At 48.3% G+C, this 10,934-nt stretch overlaps 1 protein-coding gene across 1 annotated transcript in view; it reads left to right on the top strand.

Moving 5' to 3' along the window:
* Window positions 1-60: 60 nt before the first annotated feature.
* Window positions 61-10,934, top strand: part of KPNB1 (karyopherin (importin) beta 1) — a 14,745-nt gene continuing 3,871 nt past the window's right edge. The window contains exons 1-9 of the mRNA XM_010083388.1: window positions 61-145; window positions 543-653; window positions 2,250-2,351; window positions 3,533-3,757; window positions 4,040-4,231; window positions 5,455-5,585; window positions 6,799-6,946; window positions 7,286-7,357; window positions 9,612-9,756. Coding sequence (XP_010081690.1) covers window positions 92-145; window positions 543-653; window positions 2,250-2,351; window positions 3,533-3,757; window positions 4,040-4,231; window positions 5,455-5,585; window positions 6,799-6,946; window positions 7,286-7,357; window positions 9,612-9,756 — 1,180 coding nt within the window. The 5' untranslated portion in view covers window positions 61-91. The remainder of the gene's footprint in view (window positions 146-542; window positions 654-2,249; window positions 2,352-3,532; window positions 3,758-4,039; window positions 4,232-5,454; window positions 5,586-6,798; window positions 6,947-7,285; window positions 7,358-9,611; window positions 9,757-10,934) is intronic.

Raw genomic sequence — 10,934 nt, 5'->3', positions numbered from 1 at the left:
GGTTCTCAAAGTGCTCGGGAAGGTCGCGGCTTTGATCCGTTTTGTCCTCTGACAGGTACGAGTGGCTGCCTTACAGAACCTGGTGAAGATCATGTCCCTTTATTACCAGTATATGGAGACATACATGGGTCCTGCGCTTTTCGCTGTGAGTACTCATCCCCAGATGTTTGCTATTCCTGTGCTCCTTTGGCTTCAGCCAAGAAGAAACGTTTTCCTACGTTCCCGATGTGTTTGTCGTTCTTTGGCTGTGACTGCGTGCAGTGAATCCCTCTCTCCTGGCAAAATCCATAAAACCAGCATCAGGTGCTTCAGGCTCGAAGTCAGGACAGCGCAGATTGTGACGCGCTCTGCAGTCCTCCCGAGGGGCTGGGAGCTGATAAACTTCTGAATTATGTTCCTTCAAGAGCAGTTCTTCTAACATGCTGTCTGATTTCAGATAATCTCAAGTCTCGTACCACTTGGCCAAGAGTTGGGGCACATTTCAGGAGGAATAATTTGCTGAAATGCCCTTCTCTCCCCTCTTTTCTTTCTCGTTTCTAAAGATAACAATTGAAGCAATGAAGAGTGACATAGACGAGGTGGCTCTGCAGGGGATAGAGTTCTGGTCAAACGTCTGTGATGAGGAGATGGATCTGGCCATCGAGGCGTCAGAGGTGAGCTCGCCAGGGGCTTGAAAAGCGGCAAAGACTCATCGTCATGTTTGAGAATGCTGAAACCATGTCCTTGAACCGTGCCTGGAACTCCTCCCGTTCTCCCCAGTGCAGGAGAACGGGTCTGAGCCCCTCGTGCAGCGGCGCTGGGTCCGTGATGAGTTAGCGGAACCACTCTGACGTGACGTGATGCATGTCTGTGACCGAAGCTGAGACCCGAGGCTGCGCGGAGCCCGCGGCGCTGGCTGCCTCTGCGGGTGTTGTGTGGCTGCAGAGATCAGCACAGCGCCGCGGCGCCCGGCTGGGTTTTAGCTGCGAGGCGGGGTGCTAGCAGCTGTCTTACCCAGGGCTCGGCTGCGGTTCATTTATTCTGCTGTTCGAGGTACATGCAGAGCTTGTAGCTGAGGTTGCACAGGGGCCACCGTTTGCAATCCCCTTGAGTAGCTCTTGGGGTTATTTTCCAGGCTGTGGAGCCTGCGTAAGGTTCTTGGTGTAGCCTGAACGTAACCCCTTCTGCTCATGAGGACAGATGAGGATGAGCTGCCTTTTTCAGTGAGCAAAACGGTTCTAACGGCAGCCTGGCTGGGAATTGAAGCTGCTGGAGATCAAGGTTCTCTGACAGGTTTGATGAGAACACGCTGTGACATCCAAGTGCGAGTTTTCTGCAAATGGTGTGTGACAGCTACCTGATTCCTTTTGAGCATTCCAAAATCAACTCGAGCTACTCCTGTAAGGTTAAATGTGCATTAATCCTGTACAGCAGGCACAGTCTAATACTAGAAAATTCTCAGTGTCGTGAAGATCTTTTGAGCTGTTGCTTCATTAAGGCAGCATCTCGAAGTATTGAGATACACGTGCCCCATCGAAGGGAGAGCATTTCGTGAATTATTTGCTGTTTCGGAGCCTGGGAGGACTCTCTTACAGCACCGTGTAAGATTTTGGGGTCTGTTACGGGCAGGAGGGACGTAGTCCTGCCCCGGTGCGCAAAAAGATTGATCACATTCTGTGTAATAAATGATTTATGCGTTAAGTATAAAATTATGGGATGAGATAAAAGTGATCATTATCCCTTACAATGGATGGGGCTGGAGATGAGTTTGGAGTATTGTTCTGCGTGCAGATGCTGTTTGCATAAATTATCTGGAGAGATCAATAATAGCTTAAACTTTGAAGGGCTCTAGATGAATCAGATGCAGCTTTAAAAGTAGCTAAATATATATTTATGTTGAATACCCAAAAGAGCAAGGATGGCAAGGCTAAAAGGACAGTCAGCATCACGCTGGTTTGGTTTATATGCTGAAGACCTTCTGCTCTTTCTACTTGGGGTCGCTTGTTCATTATACTGCAAAAGGAAAATATTTATATTTGTACCGTTTGAGGAGGGGCTCTGTACGTGTGTGGAATGGCAAGTGGGACTGAATATTGAACTGGGACTGGGGCAAGGTGTCCTTGAGGTTCCCGTGTGTTGTGGTAACTTAAAGTTTGTGTTGGGAAGGAGAGGAAAGCATCCAAAAGACAATTTGTGTCTTCTGGAGCTCATAGTTCAGATCTCATGCCTCTATAGCCCTGAGAATCATTTTGTTTCCTTTTTTTTTCCAGGCAGCAGAGCAAGGAAGGCCTCCAGAGCACACTAGCAAGTTTTATGCGAAGGGAGCACTACAGTATTTGGTCCCGATTCTAACACAAACGTTAACAAAACAGGTGAGTTGCAGAATCCCTGCTGCATGACAAAAAAAAATCCGTGCTGCTTTCATGCACGGCGACGCTGCTGTGGCACGGGGGAGCAAACCGTCGGCGGTGGTCGTTGCTCCCATGCAGAGGTGACTTCTTGCTGTGCTTTGGGTCCCCCCGGGTGGTTTTTATCGGCGTGCTCGTGCAGAGCACCAGCAGCGGCGGTCGCTGGTCTGTGATGAGCCATCATGCACCACTCTGACGGAATGATGCATGGTTCTGTAGGGCTGAGACTGCGAGACTGCACATTTTTATGCTGAATTCTGTTAACACATGCGTGGATTTATGGTTTCTGAAGAGGTTTGATAGTTATCTGTATTCCTAACAAAATGTTTGTGAAATTAAAACCAACATACAGGCTCTGCACCATTGGAGATCCAATTTCTGCAGTTCTTCAGCTTTACTTCTTGAACCGCGAGGTCCATGTTTATTTAGTACCTGTTAAGCACTTCACAGGGACTTGTTTGGACTGTGTTTCTCAGTCTAATCAAAATTAATGGAATCACTTGCTACAGCAGGTCTAATTATAAAATAAAACTGTTAATTAAACTGTGCAGGACGGAGCTCATTTGGCTTACTGCAATGAACTGCAAAATGCTTGGTGCTCTTAGTGAATCCAGGGAGTTGTTTCCCTGTTTATTTGGTTTCACTGTCCGCTTGGATGCAGAGAGTTAAATTGCAGGAGGTTCTAAAGTGCTTGTTAAAAAAGGAGAGATAAAACAGATCAAGGAATCACAGGTACAGGGCTTCAAAGGAATTGGGTAAGTGGCTGAGCTAGCGGTTGGGGGGAAGAAGCTATTTAACGGCTACAGCAGACCACTGCGCCGCTCTGCGAGGGGACGGCACGGATCAAAGGAACAAAATCTCAGCCTGGATGAGAGAGGAGCAGCTTGGAAGATGTATCAGGCTGCTGCAGGTGTGTCAGCAAAGAGCTGGCAGCCTTACGCCGGGGTGGAATGGAAAGGTACTGGTGGTGCCAGGAACGCTGGTTGTCTCTCCGTCAGAGATGTATCCAGTACTTCCAGACCTGAATTGATTTCTAATTATAACACCTGTAATAAGGGCCGGTAGAGCCAACGGGATGGCACAGCTGAGCAGTGGTGTGGGATGTTTTCCCCCAGACTGACCAGGGCGCTGTTCTCTCCTCCCAGGATGAAAACGACGACGATGACGACTGGAACCCCTGCAAAGCAGCAGGAGTCTGCCTCATGCTCCTGGCGACCTGCTGTGAAGATGACATTGTTCCTCATGTGCTGCCCTTTATTAAAGAACACATTAAAAATCCCGATTGGCGATACAGAGATGCGGCTGTGATGGCTTTTGGGTGCATTTTGGAAGGACCAGAGCCTAACCAGCTCAAACCACTAGTCATACAGGTGAGATGCAGTGTGTTTTCTTGGAGAAAAAACTTTCTGATTTATTTGGAGGAGAATACCTGACTCCAGATGCCTCAGTTCTCACATCTTACCACCTAGGAGATAACTTTATGAATCTTAAGATGTGTGAGAACAATGGCTTAAATGGATCCCGACTGTCCTTACCGCTCCAGTCTGTTGCTAGCTTGTAGAAAATACGTTAAAATCAGAAAGAGTGGCAAATTCCTGTTCCCATATATCACGTCTGATCACATCTTCCTCCCGCCTGCAATTCCGTTCTAGGCAATGCCAACTTTAATAGAACTAATGAAGGATCCCAGCGTCGTGGTTCGAGACACGACCGCCTGGACTGTGGGCAGGATCTGCGAGATGCTTCCCGAAGCTGCCATCAACGACATTTACCTCGCCCCGCTGCTGCAGTGTCTGATGGAGGGTCTGAGCGCCGAGCCCAGGGTGGCCTCCAACGTGTGCTGGGTAAGGCAGTGCCCCTGCTGCCGGGCGGAGGAGAGGGTTCTCTCAACAAGGGGAACGCAGCTCCTGTGTGTATGTCTGGATACGTATAGATAGACGTATATGTACTCACACACTGAGATGGGCCTCAGAGAGGAGTCGTGGCTTGGTCATCCAGCACACACCACTGTCATTAGCTGTAAGTTCTCTTTTTGTGGCTCTGGTAGGAAAGAATAAAGGAAGAAATGGATTTTAAGGAGAAAAAAGCTCGTATACACTGAGCGCAGAAGTTGCCGTTGGTTTGACAATGCCATGGAAACTGTCCTTGGTAACAGGTGCGATCGCTGTTTAGAAAAGGCGTATGCTGGGATTTAGCTTTTTTTCTTGGGCGCAGCTGGATTGCCTTTTTATCTTAAGGGAGAGACGAGAGACCTTGTGTCCCGCTCCCTAAGCCTGCTTCTGCAGCGGTTCCAGAGCTAAATTGAGGAGCGTGGGATTTTGTTGTTCCCAGAGAGCTGCAGTCCCTGGAGTGGTTTGCTGACTTCGGTTGTATCATCTTGATGCGGCACGTCTACTACCAAGCACCGTATCTGATCTTTCTCCATAAAGACAATGTGTCCCTTACTGCCTTTTAAGAGAGCTACTCAATAGGAGTTGAGCTAGAGATGAGTATTTGTCTGTCAAAACAAGTTTTAGAAATGACAGAATTTGTTCTCTTAGTATTCCAGAGGTTTGAAGGCTTGCAGTCAGCACAGAAGCTTTTCCCCGATCCGTTGATCCTGGCAAAGGTCCACATAGCTGAGGCTTTTGTCTTTGCAGATGATGACTGCTGTATGTTTTTAGACTGAAATGGAAATCAAGAGGCTTTCAGCTCTTCTAATCCACCTGTCTCTCAGCAGTTACGATTGCTCCGCAGTTGGGAAGTTGAGCAGTCCGCAGCCTTGTCTAAACCAGGATCTTAACTGGTGCTGATGGTGCTGGAGAGTGGATCCGTTAATACCCTGCGAGGTTCAAGCCTTTATTCGGTTTGATTCTTGACAGCTACCGGTTGTCGAGACCAGTAACCCTGCGCAGACATTTGTCTGCAGGCAGCACAGCTGCCTTGTGTGTTAGTTGCACCATCCTGCACGTGTTTGATTTTTTTTTTTTGAGTCGTTTTGTTAGAATGAAAGCTGTTGGGATAAATGTTTCTGGGCTGGCGAGGGTAAACTCAACGGAGTAACAGCGATGGTCGTTGTGTGTTTCAGGCGTTCTCCAGTCTCGCTGAAGCTGCCTATGAAGCTGCAGATGTAGCTGATGATCAGGAAGAACCAGCAACCTACTGCTTATCCTCTTCGTTTGAGCTCATAGTTCAGAAACTTCTGGAGACCGCAGATAGGTAACACTAACCGGCTGGCTTACGCTCTGCAAAGATGCTTTGGGTTTTTTTTTTTTTATTACTTCAGGCTGTTGGTCGTCTTCCTCCTGCAGCTTAGATCTGAATGGTATTTTATCAGAACTGGGTTTTTTCGGTATCGCATGGACAACAGAATGCTAATCCCCAGGAAGGAAGCTATTCACACAGAATAATTGCGCAGTATTTTGTCTGTATCTACTTTTAGTGAGTCTGGGTTTTGTCCAAGAGTGCCCTTTCCCTGTTTGACTCTGAAGCCTCCAAGCACAGGTGAAGCTTGTGCCCGTCTTTGTACAGTAGTCGTAAGACCCTTTGGGGTTGGCTGCAAGGCCACTGAGCAATCAGGATTGCAGCGAGACGTAATTAGAAACGCGGATGTATCGTACAGCTCGTTTTCCAGCGATGGTTTTACGCCGTGGTTGTTGCTGTGGCGTGCCATCCCTTTACATTAGCACCAGGTGCTCCCAGAAGAGACGAGGACCTAGTTAGGCTGGATACTGTCCTTTTCCCAACTAAGCTGAAATAGAAATAAATGAGGCAAAAGATTTTTCTCCGTTGATGCAAAAATAAGGGTAACGCTGAAGCCGTGTTCTGCCTTGAAGGTCGCGTAAATCTTGACAGCTCAGAGTTCAATCCTTGGATCAGTTCAATCGTCAGTTGAAGCCTTTTGCTGCAGGACTTCTTCTTCTGAAATGGTGTCCCTGTCTGAACAGCTCAGAGTCTGAACTCTTCTTGTCTAATTTGCATCCACGCAGCAAGGGCAGTGTCTGGCTCAAGGCTCTGAAGCCCATCAGTCATCCCAGCCTAGATCTCGGCTGTCTTTAGTTCAGATTTAACACCCTCGCCGATGTCTGGGAGGGATGTCAGCGGGGTAGTAATGTATGCTGCTCACCTCTTGAGACCAGCTCTTCCCAGGCAGGGTAACGCCACGCTGGAAGATGGGGGTTTGAGGCTTTTCCTGCTCCTGTACGTGCTGCCGGTGACTGAGGATATTGGAAGTCATTATTAATAGCGAATGAAAAAATGTTCCGAAAGCGGCTTCACAAATTTCATTTACTTTCAAGTCTTGGAATACAGGAATGCAAGTGCTTCTGCTTGTCACAACACTACAATTTAGCTGCTACCGATTTACTAAAAAAAGTCGGTTTCTAAGCAAGCCTGAGCACTGGGAGCTGCAAATACCTTCCTTCTCTTCCAGGCCTGACGGACACCAGAATAACTTGAGGAGTTCTGCGTATGAATCTCTGATGGAAATAGTGAAGAACAGTGCCAAGGACTGTTACCCCGCTGTCCAGAAAACGACTCTGGTCATCATGGAACGACTTCAGCAAGTGCTGCAGATGGAGGTGGGTAAACCCGAGTTTAAAACCCCCGTACGGGCGGGGTTTCGGGAGGTGAAGTAGGTGGGATGTTGCTGTTGTGCTGTGGCTTCCTCTGCTGTAAGAAAAATGAGTTTTGTACAAAAATGAGTTTTGTTGCTGACTGCATATGTTATGGTATAATGTGGTTTTATCATTCTTATAGATAGGTAGATGTATTAAGCTTCTGAGCAGTACCTCTTGTCTTAAATTTGAAGAAACAAATCTTTAAAATTGAATCTGCGACTCGCAGCGCTGTCAGAACCCGCTGGGATTGCGTGCGCCGCGACGCAGGCTTTTCACACGTGGCCTTTGTTCTTTTTTCAGTCTCACATCCAGAGCACTTCCGACAGAATCCAGTTCAATGATCTTCAGTCTCTTCTTTGTGCTACCCTACAGGTAAGCTCCAGTCTCCCAGGTGATGGGTATGGGGCAGGGGCGGTTTTGGGGGCGTTTCTGTGCCCCTGAGGATGCAGACCTGGTCCTGCTGATGAGATCTGAACGAGGAAATTGGATCTGGTGTCCCAGCTGACATGTGGGAGGTGATACAAGGTTCAGAGGGCTTCAGTAGAGCACGACTTGTAAAATCCAGGGCAGCGTGAATACAGAACGCTGTCCGTGGCGTGGTAAGGGCTGTGTAGGTGTTCAGATCGGCTCTTGGGTTGGCTGCAGGCTGAACAATGGCTTTGGTAGGCACAGACAAAAAAACTCTATAATGGCTTTAATTTGTTCATCTGCCTCTTGTGGTTGGTGTTCTTATTTAAAACGGCACTAATTAAAATGCACTGAGTGTCCTGGAAATTAAACATCTGGTAATGAACAGCCCGTGTGACTTGCAGTACTGGCGCGTTTCAGTTCCTTGCTTACTCCTGCAAACTCCATGGAAAACAGCCCTTTATTTTTTTTTTTAATTTCCTTCCCAAAACTGCTCAGGAGGTTGCTCAGCCCATGCTCTGCAATAGGAGGTATTTGCTATCGAAGCTTTCCCGTTTGCGCCGCAGGAAGGGCGGTGCTGTGCCGAGGTTGTTAACAGGTACAAGCCCTGCTGTCGGACGAGAGCAGGTTCAGCATCACCGCCTCCCTGCGCAGCTCGGAGAAGGAAGGAGCGTTTTCTCCTGGAGCTGCAAGAAATAATCTGAAATAAAAGCAGAGCAGAGCATCTCCTCTGGGATTCATTCCTTTGGGTGGTGTTAGCTGTTCTCTGCAGTTTGTTTCTTCCATTCCTGTTAGCCCAGGACAGGGAGCTTTCCTCGCCCGAGGATAACAGCCTGTTGCTGTCAGTTTGAGCTTCCCGCTCTCTTCAGCGAGGTCAGGGGGTCTCTGTGTTGTTTTGAGAAGTCATTAACTTCATCTTCTTGTTCAAAAGCCCATAGCATCAGCGGTGACTTTCACCCTCTAATGTTTAGGGGAATTTTTCAAATAATAGGCAGATGGCAATAATCTGTCGTTATGATGGACTTTAATGGGGAGGCTTCAGCATCTGGGATCCCTCCTGTTGACACCGAGCTCTCTCAGGACACTCTGCCCGTGGGAGGTGTAGTGCAGGTGGAATTAAGCTGCCAGTTTCAACTTGTACGTGTGTTTCTTCATTATTACAAAATCTGAACCTGGACTATTTACAGTAGTTGCAGCAGTTACTTCGGTACCACTGAGTAAAAATCTGCGGGGAGATTTATTACGTAGTCAAATACATGACTTTCTTACCTACTTTTTCTCTTCTGCTGGAAATAAAATTATGAGCATCCAGCGGAGGAAAAACATTTGTTAATATTTAAATAGAAGAAGAAAATCAAGACCAATTATTTAAGCAGTCAAAGTCAGTCTCTTTGGAGTGACTCAGTTTGAAGAATCAGACTTGAAATAATTATTTTCCTCTGCAGGTTAGGGAATCAGTGTTTCTCTTTTCGTAGGAAATGCAAATTAATTTTAAATAAGGATACATCCAAGCTGTGTTCGGTAGCTCACGTGCTGGAAGGGACGGTCAGGACTGTACGGCAGGAGCAGAGGTTAAGCTCAGGTATTTACCCGAGCTCCCTGGGATGTGCTCTCCAGCCTCTGCTGGTGCGTGAGGCAGATCTGCTCTCTCCAGTTTTGCTTTTCAGACACCTCGGTGCTAAACGCGTTCCTGTAAACCTGCTCTGCATTGGTTCTATGTTCATTTATTCTCCATTCATCCTGGGTAGAGGTCTGACTGCCGTTAGCATTGACGACATTCTTATGTCGTATTTCTGAAGTTTAACTCCATGGTTTAGAAGCAGAGCTTACGTGTGACCCATCACTGGGCAGGAAGAGATTCCTATCACCTTGCTGGGAGGGAAAAGGGCTTTTTTAAATTTTTTTATAGGGCCGAATTTGGGCTGGTCACATTTAATGCCAGCTTACAAATGGAAAGCCTGGAGAATAGCCTATGCAGCAGGAAAGGTAAATTCAGCTTGTTCTGTAGCTGGGAAATTGAATGCAGCTGAAATGAATGGGACTCTGCGCTGGCACTGACGCAGCAGATTTTTGCAGCAACAGCGTTCAAACAGCAGCTTCCTTTTCAGCAGCCCGGCGTGGTCACGAGTGTTCGGAGCTGGTGCGAGAGACCTAAAGGCAGGATTCAACCCTGCCTAGATGAAAGCCATCACCCTCTCTTTTCTCCTTTCCCACCCAGAACGTCCTGCGGAAGGTCCAGCACCAGGATGCTTTGCAGATCTCCGACGTGGTGATGGCATCTCTGCTGAGAATGTTCCAGAGCACGGCGGGCTCGGGCGGCGTGCAGGAGGACGCCTTGATGGCCGTCAGCACCCTGGTAGAAGGTCGGTATCGTGCTGCAGAGCGAGGTCGTGTTTTGGGGGACGCACAGCTGGGACAGAACTCATTTGCTTCCTTCTCCTTTTGACTAAATGGCAAAAAACCATGTTGAAGTCCCTGGTTTTTGCTCGAGGTGTGGTTTTGACCACACATCTCGCCGCATCGAGCTGCGACTGGGCAGCTTCACTAGGTTGTGTTTCAGGAATGAATGGGTTTCTGTTGGTAACGTAGCTACGATGCAAATTCTGCCAGAAAAAAACCCTGCTGCTGCTTTGTGCCGTGCCCAGCACAATGGGAACCTGGTCTCTCCGTGCTGCAGGACACGTTTAACATTATTTTAATGATTCATACTCACCGCTGCCTGTGACCTGTGGTGCTCTGCCAGTGGTGGATTTACAGTCACTGTTCTTGTTCAAAAGAAATCACGGCAGCAAAGATCAGCGTTAGAGTGGGTCAGAATGGGCGAAGTTAAAATAAAATGTGGGTTGTGGTATTCCAGGCAGCTTGAGCTTCATGGTTCAGGTTTAGAAGGTGGCGGCTGTGGCGCCATCCGGAGCTCTGGGAACATTCTGGTGTCAAACGCGACGTGTGAGTGTGAAAGTCGAGGTGCTGTTGGAAGTCTGGGTGTAACCTCGTTGCCTGACACCTGCCTTATCTCCAGGAAAAGCCACGTGTGGTTTGGAAATGGGTCTTCGGGGAGATGAGACTGTGCGGAGGCTCGTTGGAGCCTTCCCTTTTTCTGAGGCTGTGATCCCGGGTCGCCTGTGGAGGGTCCAAGCAGGTGACAGGAGCGGTTTCTAGGAGAAGGATGTGTCTGATCGCCCTGAGAGCACAGGACACCTACCAAGCGCCGCAGAGTTGGTTTTGGCTTTTTGGAGCAGCCCCTTCCCACGCTAGTGTGGTTTGGAGAGCAGCGTCCCTCTGCCTGCTGCTGGGGATGTTCGGTGGGATTGCCTGGGGAAGCTGGGGAGGGAACGAGGAGGTTGAGTGGGATCATTGCCAGCAAAAATGGAAGCGTGTTTCCTCTCGGGATGAAGGCTGCTTCGCTTTAGGATGGGTAAGTCTGCACGCATGGTCTGAGTAATGCAAGTGACTTGGGGGAAGGTAGGAGTTAGTGGAGAAGAGCAGAAATATTTTATTTCAAATGTTGCTTAAATATAAACACACTGAGGAGCGCCCTGCT

This window comes from Pterocles gutturalis, unplaced genomic scaffold (genome assembly GCF_000699245.1).
Source record: "Pterocles gutturalis isolate BGI_N339 unplaced genomic scaffold, ASM69924v1 scaffold39100, whole genome shotgun sequence".
Classification (NCBI taxonomy): domain Eukaryota; kingdom Metazoa; phylum Chordata; class Aves; order Pterocliformes; family Pteroclidae; genus Pterocles; species Pterocles gutturalis.
Note: the sequence above shows the minus strand (reverse complement) of the source record. Positions and strands in the feature narration are given on the sequence as shown.